General features: G+C 47.3%; 7 protein-coding genes across 7 annotated transcripts; 4 read left to right on the top strand and 3 right to left on the bottom strand.

The window, feature by feature from the left end:
- Window positions 1–311: 311 nt before the first annotated feature.
- Window positions 312–2,991, bottom strand: BHQ10_008704 (uncharacterized protein; the record flags this gene model as incomplete). Its single annotated transcript, XM_040881539.1, has 8 exons — window positions 312–439; window positions 498–568; window positions 638–1,491; window positions 1,540–1,888; window positions 1,943–2,146; window positions 2,194–2,324; window positions 2,382–2,547; window positions 2,660–2,991. 8 exons carry the CDS (start codon window positions 2,989–2,991, stop codon window positions 312–314), a joined length of 2,235 nt encoding a protein of 744 aa, XP_040737206.1.
- Window positions 2,992–3,693: 702 nt separating this feature from the next.
- BHQ10_008705 (uncharacterized protein) lies at window positions 3,694–4,110 on the top strand (the record flags this gene model as incomplete). Its single annotated transcript, XM_040881540.1, has 3 exons — window positions 3,694–3,707; window positions 3,835–3,959; window positions 4,022–4,110. The coding sequence occupies 3 exons, from the start codon at window positions 3,694–3,696 to the stop codon at window positions 4,108–4,110; spliced, it is 228 nt and encodes a 75-aa protein (XP_040737207.1).
- A 735-nt stretch (window positions 4,111–4,845) lies between these two features.
- On the bottom strand, window positions 4,846–7,069 carry BHQ10_008706 (uncharacterized protein; the record flags this gene model as incomplete). Its single annotated transcript, XM_040881541.1, has 4 exons — window positions 4,846–5,466; window positions 5,524–6,010; window positions 6,060–6,129; window positions 6,178–7,069. The coding sequence occupies 4 exons, from the start codon at window positions 7,067–7,069 to the stop codon at window positions 4,846–4,848; spliced, it is 2,070 nt and encodes a 689-aa protein (XP_040737208.1).
- A 1,691-nt stretch (window positions 7,070–8,760) lies between these two features.
- On the top strand, window positions 8,761–10,432 carry BHQ10_008707 (uncharacterized protein; the record flags this gene model as incomplete). The annotated part of the gene is made up of 2 exons (XM_040881542.1): window positions 8,761–8,895; window positions 8,960–10,432. 2 exons carry the CDS (start codon window positions 8,761–8,763, stop codon window positions 10,430–10,432), a joined length of 1,608 nt encoding a protein of 535 aa, XP_040737209.1.
- Window positions 10,433–10,948: 516 nt separating this feature from the next.
- Window positions 10,949–11,980, top strand: BHQ10_008708 (uncharacterized protein; the record flags this gene model as incomplete). Its single annotated transcript, XM_040881543.1, has 1 exon — window positions 10,949–11,980. The coding sequence occupies one exon, from the start codon at window positions 10,949–10,951 to the stop codon at window positions 11,978–11,980; it is 1,032 nt and encodes a 343-aa protein (XP_040737210.1).
- A 537-nt stretch (window positions 11,981–12,517) lies between these two features.
- On the top strand, window positions 12,518–14,320 carry BHQ10_008709 (uncharacterized protein; the record flags this gene model as incomplete). The annotated part of the gene is made up of 2 exons (XM_040881544.1): window positions 12,518–12,823; window positions 13,754–14,320. 2 exons carry the CDS (start codon window positions 12,518–12,520, stop codon window positions 14,318–14,320), a joined length of 873 nt encoding a protein of 290 aa, XP_040737211.1.
- A 2,283-nt stretch (window positions 14,321–16,603) lies between these two features.
- Window positions 16,604–17,373, bottom strand: BHQ10_008710 (uncharacterized protein; the record flags this gene model as incomplete). The annotated part of the gene is made up of 2 exons (XM_040881546.1): window positions 16,604–17,091; window positions 17,148–17,373. 2 exons carry the CDS (start codon window positions 17,371–17,373, stop codon window positions 16,604–16,606), a joined length of 714 nt encoding a protein of 237 aa, XP_040737212.1.
- Between the last annotated feature and the right edge of the window lie 38 nt (window positions 17,374–17,411).

Consider the following 17,411-nt stretch of genomic DNA (forward strand, 5'->3'; position numbering starts at 1 on the left):
CAATATTGAAGATTCGATTTCACATACCGTCTTTGTTTGGATGTACTCATGGGTTTGCCAGATGCTACGAAGTATCTACGTAAGCTGCCGTGTTGCTTATCGACTTGACATGTTAAGTAGGTATTCCCCCTAGTATACAGATACCCATGCATTCATTTCATAGTATTTAGTTATCGAAAGTAGAGAAAAACCTCCGATCGGACAGCCGAGCATATAACCACGACGGACGTGGGTAATTAATAAATATGTTGTTACAAGTCCCCTTTCCGTCCTTTTCCTCCTTTGAAACCGTCTTCAAGGATACCGACACATCATGCATTGGTGGTAAGCTGTTGCGCACCATTAGTAGCACTATGCAACTCTCGGGGTTGTTGGGACGCAATTACTTCCGGCCGCCATCGGGAGAGGACTTTGCTGGCTGCTGGGCGTGCTTCTTCGTCTGTTTGTGGGTTGTTAGTATGATATTCTGGGTGAAATTTTGGGTAAGAGAGACGTACAGGTGCTGTATATCTCCTCCAAGGCATTGAGACATATCTCCCTCGACGGCGGGCGGAACATTATCAGATAACTAGACGGTGCTTTAGCAAATCGCTGATGTATTCAATAGGGTGGGTTCTTCGCGGGGGTAAGGGCTTACTGCAAAGCTTGAACACATAAATTAATGCGCTCCGGATCCCTGGCCAGAGTTTGCACGCGCCCAATGATGGATAACGTAACCTCCGGAATCTCACTCAAAAATCTAATCAAAATCTTGATATCCCTTGCATCCAGATAGGGTAATATGCCACCCAACAACCTCAAAACCCATGAATCGTAGTGCAGCGGCACGGAGACGTCTTCATCAGTCTTCTTTTCCCCGTAACGCTGTGATGCGGCGGCGCTCATTTGCATGCGGTCATTGTACCATTCTTCGTTCAGCCACATGATGCCGATGTTGATTCGTGACCGAAAGTCCTCAAGGATGTGTCGGTAGAGTAGTTCGCGGATGTAGTTTGATATTGTGGGACGGCCGTCAGAGGTCGTGATTTCGCTGCCGGCAGCGGCTTCGAGTTTTGAGGGTGCCCGCGTGGCCATGCGGACTAGCATTGTTATCCATGCTTCTTTTGTGTCGAGGGAGCCTCCGGCGAGACGCGCGAAGCCTTTTCTTTCAGAGGATGAAGATGAAGTTGTAGCTGCGCCGCCAGCAGTTGCAGGTTTGGTGGTAGCTGCTGCTTTGAAGGGAGTAGCTATCATCATCTCGAAGACGCGATCGGCGGCTGCGCGGCCTATTTCGTTTGCTTCGTATTCGGTCAAAGGTGGAGGCCTGCTGAGTTGGAATGGTCCTAGCTCAGGCTCCAAGTCGAATATAGGGGCTGCAGTATCTTGAGCTTCGGTCGAGGGGATGTCGATAGGTTGATATTCGGGCTCATATTCGTCGTCTTCCTCTTCCGCGGATGCCTTGGCTTGTTGTGCTTGTCGCGCTACTAGAGTTTGATATCGACCTCGAATACCCTACTGTCGTCAGTATCGTGTTTCCTTCTGCTTAAGGTGAGCACTTACCTCAGTCGCTTGGGCGAGAGCATTAGGATCAACGCGTCCGAGCACAGCTACGGCAATTTTGACAATCAGATCGGGAGGTAATTGCTTGACGTCAAATGAGGACAGTCCAATGTCTTCTGTGAGGGTATACAGTTGAGAGTAACTAATAGGTCCTTCGGGAAGAGGAGATATTTTGAGTAACGGAGGGCTTTCGGCAACCAATCTGGCTCTTTTTGCGTTGTCAAGACCGTCTGTGGGTTCAAATGGTAGTGCGCGTTTCCGGGAAGATGCATCGAATGCTTCTATGCAGTTCTGGGCTAGTCGTTCTATGTGTTGGTGCATCTTTCCGGCCAGGGGATGATTAGGGTTTCTGTAGTAAATAACGTCAGTTGGATGTGTAATACCCATCGAATTTTGAACCAACCTTTTCAGTAGATTGATCAGCACAGCGCGCGTTGTCCGCTCCATTGACTTGATCTTGACACGCATACTAGGCGTCAAAGGCCCGTTACCTACTTTGATAGGGTTGAAGTTCAATAATGTTTCCAGTATCTTATTAGCGATGGTAGGTCGAGTGCGAATCAGAATTCCGAGGCAGTTGATGGTCGCATTGACAAGAATGGCATCACTATAGTCTATAAGCCACGAGCCCTAACCCTTCGTGAAAGTACTTACTCGGCATTTTCTTGAAGGACAGTAAGCAGCCGGTCCAGCAAACCAGACGCTTCCGCTTCGAGATTCGGTATGGATAGCAATGAATGCGTCCTAGGCACAATGGCTATGGAAGTTTCATTTCTCTCAGGTCGCTGTAACACATAAATTAACACCTCTGTACATATACCGAGATAGGAAAGAGTACGCACTCGTGGATCAGCAATCGGCCCCGGGGTCTGAGTATGGACAACCTTCTGCACAAACTTGATGCAGCATACCCTGACGGGATGTGGTGCAGTGTCCATTCTCTGGAGAATATTATGCTTTATTGCTGTGATTTGATCCCACATGGCCGCGTCGTTTGGATGGTGAATTCTAGGCGAACACCAGGTTAGACATCGAACGAGTATTGACGGGGCTACTTTTGTCCAACGGAGGGACATTTCTACGATATGCTAAAGGGAGTTTGCGATAAAACAGAACATACATATGCCTGAACACGAGCGGATACAGACTCGACGCCGTCTGCACCGTGCTTTTGATGACTGCCACATCCTGCGCTTCATTGCCCAAGTATTCATTCAGCGTAGGAAGAACTGTACCAGCGAGCTGTTCCTTGCGGTCTGAAGGCAGCGTCGTATTTGCGAAAGTCTCCGCAAGAAAATCGGCGCCCCATCGTCGAAGGTCTAATCGCGCATTTGCGCCGATGATGGGTAGGATACCCTGTAGGACTTGGGGGTAGAGTGCGGCGTCGGAGAGGACGAGGTTGCGAGCTGCTTCGAGCTGGGTTAGTTGCTCTTTCAGGTCGACTTGCGCCATTATGTTGACTCCGGGGCAGCTGGCGCAGCCGCCGCTAGAATGAGTTTCTATTCAGTAGATGACCGGTCGATGTCCAAGCTAGCGATGCACGTAGCGCAAGAGCTCTCTAGTCGCGTGTCGAAGTTTGAATCGGTATTTTGCGCGGAACAGTATGGGAAGTTGTATGGGAACGAGACAAAAGCTGAGCCTGGTTGAGAACACTCGAATTTTTCGAGTCTAGCTACGAGGAATTGGAGAGGATATGTTCTTGTCGAGAAGGAGGTCGACACTTGATCTTTGTTCTTGGCTGAGCAACCAAGCTCGACGGCTAGGAACAAACATCAGCACATGACGAGCCAATTAGCGCACACTCTGCACCGCCACATATTTGAGTCGTCCACAAGTATATTTAATAATACGAGGATAGTCAACTTACCTGTCAAATGCCAGATACTACTAAGCATCCATTAGACTCAGATTGATACGAACTCTACTATATTACTTTCATGAATTTCAGTTACAGCCATATATGCGTACAGCATCCTCTGCCAAAAATGTCTACTCATGCGCCACACCACATGATGCCAAGCCCGTCGGACGATCACCAAATTGTGGCTTTCCTCCATCTTTCTCCGACATCTTCATTTCTCCCGACAAGATATTCCTCTCATTCACCTCTCTAGTCGTACTACCTCTGTGCAAGCGCTCAAATTGACGGTCACGATGCCCTCCGGACTGTACGCCATTTCTGCCCTATCTCAGCATCGATTCCCTCAACTTCCACATACACTCCTCCCCATCCACCCGGTCTTCAACCCACACCCAAGAATAAATCCCCAAAACTAACCTCTCCATATCCAATAGCTTCAACTCAACTTACTACGGTAAAGACTACCGCGCCGGCGCCGCCTTGCTCCGCGCTCGGCGACCCTATCTCGTGAGAAACGCATTGACGGGTCTCGGTCTTTGTGGGTTTGTCGTCGGTGTTTGTATGTTTTTCCTCTCACCCTCCGTCACCATTGCCAAGTGATCGACTGATGATGGTTACTAGATGCATTCACAATCCGCGCAGTTGGTCAAGAAGATTTCTCCGATGTCGTCGTTCCCTCCACGCCCGCTGCGAGTCAACAGCAGAAATAGAGGACTTCCCTTACAATAAAACAACAACATTGTACAAATATATTGAAACCGATACGGGGGAGTTACTGTTAGCATTTGGCGTTTAGGATTCTTTTGCGAAGCGTTTATGTTTGACTGTGTGGAGGAGAATGGAGAATATTTAGTTATATGACCTTGGGCCAGAGAAAAGGCTAGGCTTGGTTTGATATATTTAAGATGGAACTCGAGATCCAATTTATTGATCACTCCGCATAGCTTGCAATAGATGCACAACACAAACTTCGGCGTCGTAATCATCCATTTTTTCGCGCTCTCAGACATCTATTCTCCATTCATTCATTCATTATATACAAAAAGCGAAGACCAGCAGCAAAGTAATATCAAATAAATAGACCACAACGCTTACACCGTTCACATGCCACGCATCTTCTGCAATGAGAGTTTCCATATCAAATCAATCAATCAGTCAATCACCAATCCCATCCCTAGAACACAAACTCCGGATCAAAATTATATCACATGAAAACCCCTCAAGCAAGTTTCAAAGCCAACTTTGTCCCGCCTCTCATTTTTATTCGCGTACTGTGCAGAATTATATGTGTCAAGGTCGTAAATCCCTATTGTCTCGACAGGGGAAAAACAGGTCGTGAAGTACATCTTTTGGAGATATGCGATGACATGCATGATGTCACTCACTGAACAGAATGGGCATCACAAGGTAAACTCATCAGTTATTATAAAGAAGTTTTGCTATTGTCACCGCGCGATCATCCGACTGGGCCCTGATCCAGTCATGAGCCCGGAAGAATGAATGCCACCCAATGGTTTATTGGAAGTAGACAGTGGAGGGGAGGATTCTCTTTTCGAAGTACCAAATAAGCCAAATCGGGGAGGAGAGTAAGCTGGGTTTCGGGTGGGAGCTTCATGTCTGGCTTCAAATAAATGACTTGGGTTACCGGATGGCACCTTGCGGACATCGAGTGGAGACGAGCTTTGAGATCTGAAGCCAGACTTCCTGTCCAAGGCATCAAAGTCGACGGTGCCAGAATGAACACCCTGTTGTCTATGATCCTGTTCCATTCCATATGGAGTGTTGGCTGTCGAAGAGTTTGCAGCGGACGCATTGTCTGCTATAGTAGATGCAGATCCATTTGGTGCGTTGATATCTATAACACGCTTCTGTGCTGCTGGTGTTGTGAAAGATGTCGAATTGGCCAGATGTGCAGGCCGATTCGCTTGCACGTATTGAGGATTAGCCCAGATAGGCTGTTGTTCGTGATGGCTTTCTTCAGCCGTTGTATAGCGGGGCGGATCGGAAGAAATGCCTCCTCGTATTCCAGATTGCGGAGCCACAACCGGGCGGTGTTCAATGGAAATCTGCCAAACTCACTGTGAGCTGAACGCACCCCAAAGAAGAAGATAAAATTGACTTACGCCCATTTTCTCAAAGTCATCGTCGATTTCAGTCGTACGAGCTGCAGACAGGGTTGGCGCTGCAGGAAAGCCAACATACTTTGCAACTCCAGCCATGACTGATACTTCTTGGTTGTATGCGGCTTGTTGCGATATTTGCTGAGATCGTCTGGTAGGGAAGGGAATATAATGATGAGCGCCAAGCTCTTCGGTCTTGAAGCGATCATGCTGGATAGCATAGAATTGCTTGCTAACAGCAGTAGAGTGCTTCTCTCGCGTATCTCGGATGCGCTGAAAGTACGTGCTGTGGATTTGAGCGCGATCGGCAAGACTCCGACTCATGAGCGACTGCATGCGATACTGATACAGCGTATGCTCATAGTTGATTTTCTTGTCGCGATGTCGCTGTAGACATTCAAGCTGGCGCACAAGTTCTGGATGCGTTGGTTCTGGACTTGTAAGTTGTTCTAGTTCGCGATCAATCTTGGCAATTTTTTCATCGTATATTCTGAAATCGTTAGTATTAGAGCTTCTATCCTAGCAAGGGTCAAGCTTACTTTTCCCGCAGTGTCGCGAATTCTTTTTCCAAAACCGCGAGAGCGTCAATCGCTGCAACTTTTCTAGCCACTGCCAATAATCAGCAAATCGGTCATCCGGCGGAAACAATTGACTTACATTCTTCTTCTGATTTAGCAGTGGCGTCAGCATCGTTAGCATCGTCAGCTACGTCGCCTGTTTCCTCGTCGTCTTGCAACTGATCCTCGGTATTTTCAGCTCCATTCTCCAGGTCTTCGTCGGTATCTCGCGCCCTTCTGCCTTTTCGCTTACCCTTCTTCACACCGCGCTTGGCGCCCCGAGTTGCGGCGGCAGGAGTAGCAGAGTCTTGTGCTTCATCGAGTGGAGTTCCCTTTCCGGATGCATCGTGTTGACCGACTTCTTCGGTTTCTTCGCGCGTTGTCAGAGCATCAGCACTGGCTTCATCTTGGATTTCATCGACACCAACAGAGCCTCGGCGCTTGCGTAACGGTTCGTCATCTTCACCCATTTCCGTGTCAACATCGTCATTCGCTGGCGGGCGTTTGCGCTTTTTGCCTGCCACGTCTGCGTGTGAATTAGGACTTTCCGCATCAAGGACCGGCGTTTCTATATGGTCGGAAGCACCATTGGTTTTCGATGACCGACGGGTCTTGCTCGGAGTCTCGGTCAATTCGTTCTCATCATCTTCTTCCATTTCGTCATAGGTGGTAGATTGCGCGAGTTTGCTGGGACTGCTTTCAAAGCGGCTCGCCCCGGTCAATTTTATGTTTGATTGTAATCGGTGGTTATTTGGGGAGTCTTCTAACCGTTCGGTTTCGGCTTCGGAATCTACCTCTTCTGGTACAGACCGTTGGGGTGGTGGTAGCTCGTCATCGGAGGGCTCGTTATCCGAGACGTCATCGATCTCACTCAGACTGCTAGATCTCCCATCGTCGCCGAGGGAGTCTAGAGAGATGTCTACGTCGCCAATGACTCTGGACAGATCGACCCCAGCTTGGGTGATCGGTTCAGTGGTCTCAGCGACATCCATGGCGGCGACGGAGCTGATATATTGGTGCGATTGATTTCACAAATATGGTATGAAGCTTCAATATGGTGATCGACGGAATTAAACCAGATAGATGGTGGTTCGCGATCGTGGTGACTAGTGTAGAAAATTTGTTAGCCATTTTGAAGTTACAGCGACCAACACAAATCAATGATTGCAAAACCAGAAAGATTAAAATCACGAATCACGGAAAGACAAGACAAGACATAAGTTCTATGTAAAGTAGTTCGTGGATGTCGTGGGAATTGTCCTGTTTGCAAACGTGTTGACGAGCTCTCAGCGGCTATCGGGAGAATTGGTCCGCGCTGGTGTTTCCTCCTCGTGCCAGAGGGCTCAGAAGAAGCAGAATGCCTGCATCGCAAAACGACAATTTTTCATGAGGCTCACCTGTTATCAAAGCGCATTCACAGACGACTGCAGTTTCAGTATGGCGACGTCAGGTAAGACGGTCGACCAGCAGAGACTGACAGCGAACCCCCACCGACACGGGCTCACAAAAAGCACTTTTGCCTGCAAGAAGAAAGCAGTGCGCCAACAGATCGACGAAATAGAAAAATAACGGCGAATAAGTAGCGCACGAAGCTTCGAAGTCTAACGGGTTTCTGGTTTGACCATGCGAAGAGGAAGCGAAACGTTCAGCATTGGAAATCGAGGAAAGCTCCCGATGGCGGAGAGAGAACGAGCGATCAAGGGAAAACGAATGAGGAAAAAGAGACCGGAGGCAGAGGAAATGCGAATCGAGTGTACGAGCGTGTTGAGCTGAAGAGGAACGAGTAGAAATATGGTACGAGCGAAGTCAGCGACAAGTGGTGGTGTGAGTTCGCAGTTCTGCAGGATGAAGTTGGAATGGCATTTGGTAGAGGAAGAGGAGGGTGCAGCAAGTGACTGACCTGGTTTGGTTCCTGTGCCGGCGGCTTTGGGGGAAAAGCGGACGTCCGCCAATGGAAGGCATTCTGCCATGGGCGGTATCTTTCTGCCGCGGATCATTTCTAGCCTTCGACGCGGCTTGATTCTTTTCTGGACGCGTACTGACCAATCACCACTTGAAGTTGCGTTCACCGCCCGGGTTTCGGTCTACCCTCGCCACGTGACCTCAGCCCGGATGCGTCGCCTCGTCGCATTTTCTGACGTCCTGCTGGAGGAATTATGATTCAAGTTAAACAATGCGTAAAGTAGGATGTAATCAACTCTGTGAAGCGTTGGACAATCTTCTATCATGAGAACTTCTATTACAAAACGGTGGACTAAGCTACGAGTCAAGCTTACTCTGGCTCGGATGACTTCATCGCAATGTGCGGTTGTTTTCGGTGTTTTTAACAATCAGATGATCACAGACCATCTTGAAGTCCGCCATCCTCTGGCTCCGTAAACTCCCTCTGAAGTGCATCGCTTACTGAAGACGTATGGATGATTAATCTCAGCAATGGAATAATGTCCTGTACTGAATCAGTATGCAATGCGAAATTTGTGCAACAAACTCGGGGTTCGTTATCGCATGGTCACGTGGAGATAAGAAAGCTTAGATTGCCAAGACATCTAATTTTTTTTGGCCGGTTACACTTCAAAGAAAATTGCTCTATGGTGGAAGACGAGTGTCTTTCTTTGATACACGTCTACATCAAAGTCCAAATACTTCTGATTTGCTGTCTCTGAGGCACGCTCTATATTACACAATGGCAAAAAAATCGAAAAGCAAGTCCGACAAATCGGAAGATACAAAATCGAACGGCGCAGTAACTGTCGTCTCGACAACATTAAAGACCGATGCTCCTGTTGACCCATTGCTGGCTTCTCTCTTCGAAAAAAGTGTTAGTTTTTCTCTTGAGCGCGAGATATGATACAATTGCGACCCTGAATGCTGATTTATTATAGGCTGGGCCAGTAAAGGCACCAACGATACAATACAAGGAATTCGTACCGCAACCAAGGCCTCAACCCGAAGCCACTGAATTAGAGGATGGTGAAGAGGACAGTCAAAACGAAGATGGCTCGGATATAGATATGGGGGATGCGGACCAGAGCGAGGAGGACGGTCAATCTATATCGGAGAAAGAACAATCCACAGAAGTACAACCAAGTCGAAAACGCAAGAGAGGGGCTGCGGACAACTTGGAAGATGTCTATATGGAGAAGCTTGCTCGTGAAGAAGAGAGAGAAAAAGCCAGACGCAAGACAAAGAAATCCAAAGCAGAAGGAGAAGACGAAGACGAAGATGCTGAAAGCAATGCATCTGCAGAGAGTGAAAAGGAAAACTCCGTCGATAGCGAAGATGATGATGCACCACCACCTGCACACGAAACCGTCTCTGGCACTGCAGAGGCTCAAGAACTCGATAAATCAAACCGCACGGTCTTTTTGGGCAACGTCTCAAACACTGCAATCACATCGAAATCTGATAAAAAGGCTCTTTTAGCCCACCTTTCATCCTTCTTATCGAAACTACCGAAGTCTAGCACCACTCATAAGATCGAGTCAATTCGCTTCCGATCAACTGCGTACGGCACAGAAAAGGGAGTCCCCCGACGAGCCGCGTTTGCGCATAAGGAGACAATGGATTCTACAACACTCAGCACCAACGCCTACGTTGTCTACTCTACGCCTATTGCCGCTCAAAAGGCTCCTGGAGCTTTGAACGGGACTGTCGTGCTTGGCCGTCATTTGCGAGTTGACAATATCGCTCATCCGGCGGCTATTGATAACAAGCGATGTGTGTTTGTTGGCAATCTCGATTTCGTCGGACAGGAAAAGGACGAGAATGATGACGAAGAGACACCGAAAAAGAAGAAGAGTAGTCCTCCTGCTGATATTGAGGAAGGTTTATGGCGGACGTTTAATGATAATACCGGGGTTGCGGGTAAGAAGAACGCTGGTGGCGGAAACGTCGAGTCAGTGCGCGTTGTCCGTGATCAGGCAACCCGAGTTGGCAAGGGTTTTGCGTATGTTCAATTCCACGACGAGAACTGCGTGGAAGCAGCGTTGCTTCTGAACGGCAAGAAGTTCCCTCCTTTGCTCCCTCGCAAACTCCGCGTCACTCGCGCACGAAAAATGAGCAAGAAGCGCGACTCTGCCCCTCGCAGAGCTCCTGCGACGGACAGTGCCCACAGTACCCTCCGTGGCCGTGTCAAGAAACTGCTTGGACGAGCTGGGGCTGCCAAAATGCGCAGCGATGACGGCAAACCGTTTATTTTCGAGGGCCAGCGCGCAGTTGAGAAAACTGATCAGTTCAAATTTAAGCGCAGGGGAAGCAAAGGAAGCAAGGGAAAGCCAAAGAACAGGAGCTCGAGGCGCGCGGAGGCATACCGTGCTTCTGGTGGAAGAGCTGCCAGAAAAGCTGGACCGGAGTAATTCGATCATTGGTTATTATGTATTTAGCATTGTTCATGGAAAGTTATGTTGTATGGTTAGGGTTGCCTAGGTAGAGATGTATACTTGCCGACGATCGTCGCTTGCACGAAAACTCACACAATTATCTACCCACGTATTTCTAGTGTCTCACCGTGTAACCCTCTGCAGTAAGACATTGAGTAATGTTTTCCTGAATAAACAGGTTGTAGGCGCAATATCGCCTCCAGCATCACGTGTTCGATCTGGACGCCGGCCAATATGTAGCGACGTCATCGCAATCCTGCCCGCTTCGACGACTGCAAACATTCATTCCTTGTAATCCGACAAAACAACCCACGATTCAAGCTGAGTCACGAAGCGACTGTCACTCTCTTGTGACTCATCCAGTCACTCTTTGAATCACCGGTATCTGCTGAATCTATCACTTCCTGGAGACCTATGAATTTTCCGGTAGAGATATTCCTTCTCTTATTCGTGTACTCTGTTACATGGTACATCCTGAACAAGAACAACGCGATGGATAATAACCATGTCCCTCTGCGATTTAGAGGACGCGGCGGCCGGCGCACGGTTCTTCCTTCATATCCCCATCACAACAGAGTAGAAACAACCAGCGAAATCAGCGGGCCATCTGATGTAGAAAAGCCAAATGCACATGACGACACCAATCAGCGCAAAGAGTTCTACCCTTGTTTGAAAGATGTTTCTGAAGTTAGGGAACTACTTTCCCGATTGTGGTCGACATCGTCGTCAACGTCAACACCGTCAAAAAGACGATGTGTCATGTTGCCGGATGAGGTGATTGATATCATTCTAGATGAGGCGGAGTATTGGCCGAGCGTGGTGACGACACTCAACACGATACCATTTGTAATTGCTGCAGATGGAGATACAGAATGCTTGAAAACGCCGCCACTATGTTATAGTCTCGTCAAAGACGGACTCAAAGAGGACGATGCGTCTTCGTCGGCGGTCGAACAAAGCGCGCGACAGATTCTGCTACACAGAGGCATTCATCCGTGCCGCAAGATTGTCTTTGATATATCGTCTCATGATCAAGGCTGGGGTGGAGAGAGTGCTCACAGAGGCACATTTGAGGGATCCTGGACATGGTTTGATGCATACATCAGACCTTCAACCAACAAAGACGGTGGCGTAGATGAAGATCGCAGAACCTCTGTTACGACTACCACAACCACCACGACTACATCGAGATCAACAGATTCTAGCTCTCCATCAGGAGGGCCAGTTTCGACCACTCCAAGACCATTTCTCCCAGAGGCCACCAAATTACAATGCAACCGCACGGCAACCATCAATTCAACAGATTACCACATTGTCTGGCACTACCTCGATGACGTGGCCGCCGACTCACCAGAAGCAGAGCAAATCGAACGAGAGACGGGCCGAGGCCTCGCAACTCTTGATGGAACTGCGGTACGAAACATGAAAGTCGGCGATGAGGTCTCTGTATGGTTACGGGCACGGTTTGCAGGATGGCGGAATCATGTGGATAAGATGTCTGTTAGGGTATTTTGGGCAGCTTGAGCGTTATGGTTTGTTCTGTTTGATGAATATTGATGATAATGTATAGCTAATATTGAGTACTGTACTAGCACGTTTTCTTAGTTGTTGTTTGAGTCACGAATATCAATACCTTGTACAATAAGAAGCATTTACTGGCGTTTCCCATTGTTTTTAACAGTGACAATACTATTTGTAGCAGTCTACTTCTACCAGCTGATATTATAAAGCCATGTTTTGTTTCAGATACCTTCACAATGCCATTCTCTTCCGTCGCGAACACTTTAGCTTGACCAATCAAAGCAGCTTCTTTGATCAAGTCGATAAATGGTTCAAGATTCAAGCCGCTCTTTTGACTTATAGCTTGTTTCATAAACAAGAACACGACTCCCGGACTTCTATGGAAGGGCGAAGTCAGGATCGCAGCCATGTTATTTTATATATCACGTCTTCCCTTGCCCATCTTTTCGAGTCTTCCATGTCTAAATATCCATCAGCCAGACTTTGCGAATGCTTCACGCAGCTTGAAGCAATACATTAAGAAATACTACTGCTGCAGCCATGCCCGAAATAAGCCGCTGGGAAACAGCTCTCGAAACCAAACTCCGTGGCAACCCCAACGACTACCAAGCCGCAAAGGACCTGTGGCTCAGCCGTCTCCTAGACGCCTTCTCCATCTACGGATTCAGCATCAACACCGACGAACTCATAAACAACCAACTGTTCGTCATCGACATCATTAACGAACCCACGCAACAGATTCGTGTCGTTTTCGCGCACCCAAACTACATTGGCAATGAACGCTCAATCTCCCAAGCCAAATTATGGGGCTCCCTGATCACCAGGATGACGAGGTATCTATGTCAGGTCCGTAATGAGCGAATAGCGTATCGCGAAGTCACTGAATCACAGATTGCGGATAATGGGACGTATTATGCAATCATTTCTGTGGGGAGGTACATTAGATTCTTTGCGCTGGAAGCTGACTCGAATACTTTGATGGATTGTTCGGGTACGAATGAAGCCATGTTTGATGTGTTTCAGGAGAAGAATCAGATTCGGGCGCTGTTTTGGGAGTTGTCGAGGAATAACTCTGAGTTAGCATCTAACTGATTTTCAGAGCTACTCCCTTTTTCTGTGAGATTGGTTCTTATTTGATTAGATAAATATGCTTATGGCCGTGAGTGAGTAGATCGGTGTTAATCTGTCTTTCTAGCATAAATGCGATGATAGACATGGTAAGCTGCAATTATTCAGTTCACATGTGCCCTTCTACCCCAAAGATAATGGCAGGTCCAAGGTTGTCTTTGTCTATGTCGGTAACTGCCATCAAAAATTATCATTTGTATAAATCCATACACCGGGCTTGTCCGTTGTAGAGTATCCATCTGTTTCGGGGCTTACATATGTATATTTTGTCTGAATTTCCCTGGTATATACCTGCGTACATAGGAGTCTCCCATACAAAGAGCACGGCGTTTGCGAGATAGGCCCACCAAATATGGCAAGTCCTTCTTCGATTTGGACAGAATTTCCAGCCCTGTAGCAGGTTTATTCCAAGTATCCTAGGATGGGCAGCATAATCTTAAAAGACTGACAATGTTCGTGGTAAATGAGACCGCGATTCTTGTCATTCAACACGACCCGAGCATCAGGACGTCGAAATCTCAAGAACTGCATCCTTCTGATACACCCTCATTAGAGAACGACCAAAATGGAGAATGTTAATTCATACCCACGAACATCCAACCATCTTCCTAACCACCCGTTAAGCTGTTGACTAACATACCTGTACAGTACACCGAATCCTCTGCCATCACCGAACTATACGTCAATATTGTCCGCGGCGGACACCACATCCCCTGGACCATCTCCATGGCCCTCTGGCTTAACATCACCCAACGCTACCTCCTCCTCCAAAACGGATGGGAACTCTTCCTAAACGGCCAGTACAAGCCAGACTCCAGCTTATACACCACCAGCATCGTAAATCGGCATACCCTCCAACCCCGTTTCGTCATCGCCACGCTAGCAGAATGTTTCTATGGTATGGATGAGAGTGACGTCTCGTTTGGGGATATGTTGCGAGACGCGAATGAGTACATGCTCATACAGCGGAGACGCTGGATTCGGATTAGAGGAGCTGATGATGATGGTACAGCGGCAGCAGCAGCGGCGTGGAAGACAGTGTATGTGCTTGTGACATTGGGGACGTCTTGTAGGTTGTATGTCCTGGAGCCAGATTCGGATGAGTTGGTTAGCTATTTTGCGGATTGTGGGCGTCTGCGGTTTTATGATGCATTTGATGAGTTTGGGATTATTGATTCGCTTTTGACGAGAATCGCGGAGGTTGTGGCTGAGTGAGAGGTCTGAGATAATTCTTCTTGCTTTATTGGTCAATGTTTTGTTCTTAGAGTCTGGGAGTTGGGTGAGGAATTGCACCCGTATCTAAAGAAATTTCTTACACATCCGTTAGGTAAGGGGGCTCACACAGGGGCTTATAATGAAGGAATTACTACTTAGGTATGGAAATCTTACTATTATAGTGATTATCTAGTTTCTCTTAGTGTATGAAAGCCTTTAAGATGAACTCCTAAGTATCCTTTAGTAATATGAAGTTATTCGCCTTCCATCTTTGTATAGACCCTGAACAGTCTCTCCAGTACCTACTGGGATAAATGTGCTTCTTAAAATCCAGTGGTAAGCCTCTGTACCTAACGGACGTGTAAGAATTTTCTTTTGATAAGGGGGTTCCCGGTCGAAGTTGGTTGCATGAATATTGCCTAATCTGGAAAATATTGGGGTTTCTAGCCCTAACGTCGGGAAGTGCATATCCTTTCGACTTAAGAGGGCGAGGTTTTGCACGGATTGAAATTAAAATATATCTCACAAAAATTGCCTAATCTGGAGTGCTCTAGTCCTAAATCTTGATGCGCACATTATCTCGAAATCACCAGCTATGTCGTGTAGTAAGAAAACATCTAATCTAGCATCTATTAGACTGATGTAAATCATGTAAGCAAGTACGCTGCTTGTATGAAACTTCAAACCCGACTCTATTGACGCAACTCAAATTCGTTCTACCAGCTGTATGCCGTCAGAATCGATCCTCACGTGTTCAATGAGCTCATTCACGAAATTGCAACATTCATCTTTGTTGGCTTCTAGTTGTTCATTCAAAAGAACGCAAATATACCTCTAGTACAATAGGGGAAGCCCTTGATTTCTTCCAATGCTCTCATAAATTTTCTCCCAGATTGAAAAGATCTTAGAAGTGGTATTCAACCCTATCCTTCATCCGTTGTTCTTGCTGCCTTTTCCACTCTCTGCAAGGCTTGTAGACTTCCGTAAAGATTTCGGTAAGAATGCGTCCATCATTAAGCGCTCATCACCCTCTTTGCGCCTGATTTTGGTAGGGTGGAATGCTTCAATGACTTGGAATGACTGCTCGTCCGAGGATACCTTCGAAACCTTGATCTTTCTCGCACGAGACCTCGCAGAGGAGAAATCCGGTATCGTGTTCGCGATTTTAAGACCGTCCATGTTTTCTTGAATGCGCCAGAGTTCCTTGTCTTCATTAACACAATCCTGGCATGCGAGGATGATTGATGGTTTGATTGTTTGTAAGATGTGGAGGGTTAGGTCGCAGATGTTTTCAGATTTCATCCTGCGCAGCGTTTGTCCACGTTGTCCATCCAATTGTCATTGATCAAAGGAAACAAATCCATAATGATGATATCATCTAAGTCCAGACCGTGGCGTTGAAGGCATTCCTTCAGCCATTGCAAATCTGGGGTTTTAGTCACCATTTCATCGTAGGATAAGAGCACATTATCCTTTGTCGGATTCTGCAGAATAAAAATCGGAAAGTCCAAGCTTCCACAGAGTAATCTTTCGAAGTTATCGAAAGCTTGCATGGTGAAGCCAAATTTGTTCCATATTTGTCTTGTCTAATCAAAGATAGCATGGTCGTATGAAAGTAGATTCCGTTTATTTTGCGTGTTCAAAGATGGCACAAGTTGTTCAGTGATGAGCTTTCGGATATCTGTCTGCTGTGTCACATCAATTGTCACGCTTGAGGCTCCATAGCCCCGATATAATCATACTCGTCCTATTACCGCTAGAATCCAACTACTGAGCCGCCCTCCCTTACGAATTGCAGTATGCCAATTTTGCTGTAACTATAAAAGCAGACGCTACGTTATGTGACCTGGTACTCATTTGCGAATTATTGAGATTTTCTATGTAGCTTCACTGGAAGACTCTTAAGTTGATACTGACCCAACCAAGCCTTTTTATCAACTCTCTAATTTTCAAAAGCTCGAAGATGAGTCAATGGCGGGACACAAGGTCGGAAATGCTGACAATATGTTTTACCAATCAGATGGATGAGTCTTAGTACGACCATGAGGGTTCACCATCGCATCTGTCATTCCCATCTGCAAAGAGAAGGGATTTTTTTGAGACGACATTCATAGTAAAAGTTGCGTAAAAAATGTATATACACCTATTTTACCAGGCGGTTATATAACAGTGATATCTCTCAAGAATAAATACATCAGAATAGAATAGATGTTTCGAAAAGAAATTAATATGCCGCAAATTAATGGATCTTAGAAACGGTGGATGCAATGCAATGCAAGGCAATTATAGCAAGGCATAAGCACCGAAAGCAGCAACGCAAGCCATCACGAAGGGGATCTTGATTTCGCCAACACCGCTGTTGGGGACGGTGGTGGCGGATGAAGTAGCGCTAGTCTTGGATGCAGCTGCGGTGGTGGATGCAGCGGTGGTGGTCGAAGCGGCAGTGGATGAGGGCACAGCTGCGGTGGAGGAGGAGGTCACCAAGGTAGTTGAGGAGGAAGAAGAGCTGGAGCTGGAGCTGGAGCTAGAGCTGGTGGTTGAGGAGGACTTAGTCGACGAGGAAGATGAGGATGACGAAGAGGCAGAAGTAGAAGTGGATGACGCGCTGGTGGTGGTAGAAGCGGAACCGGTGACGCCAGAGATTGTGAAGCGGGGAGAGTAGTTGACAATCGAGGTGTCGGCGTCGTCAGTGATACGGAGGAAGTAGTCAGATTCCTTGGGGATGGAGCTGGGTACAGCCCAGGAGTATGAACCGGTGTTGTTGATAGCGGCTGTACCATGTTAGCTATACAAGTCTTGGTTTATGAGCTGGTCGAGGAGGACGTACAAGCAACAATGAGACCGTCAGTCGCAACGGTGGTAGCACCCCATTGCAATCTCAACGACACTGTACCGGAAGTAGTAGGATTCCAGGTGACAGTAGTAGTGCTTCCGGCCGTCAACGCAGCGCCAGAACCTGGAGCAATGAAAGCGTTATCGGTTGAAGTCGAGGTCTGCGCCGCGGACAGCGAGAAGGTGGCGAGGAGGCCGAAAGCGAGGGTCAAGAAACGCATGTTGTTTGTTTTCTTGGCAGCAAGTACTGAGTAGTTTG

This window comes from Talaromyces amestolkiae, assembly GCF_001896365.1.
Source record: "Talaromyces amestolkiae strain CIB chromosome Unknown scaffold20.1, whole genome shotgun sequence".
Classification (NCBI taxonomy): domain Eukaryota; kingdom Fungi; phylum Ascomycota; class Eurotiomycetes; order Eurotiales; family Trichocomaceae; genus Talaromyces; species Talaromyces amestolkiae.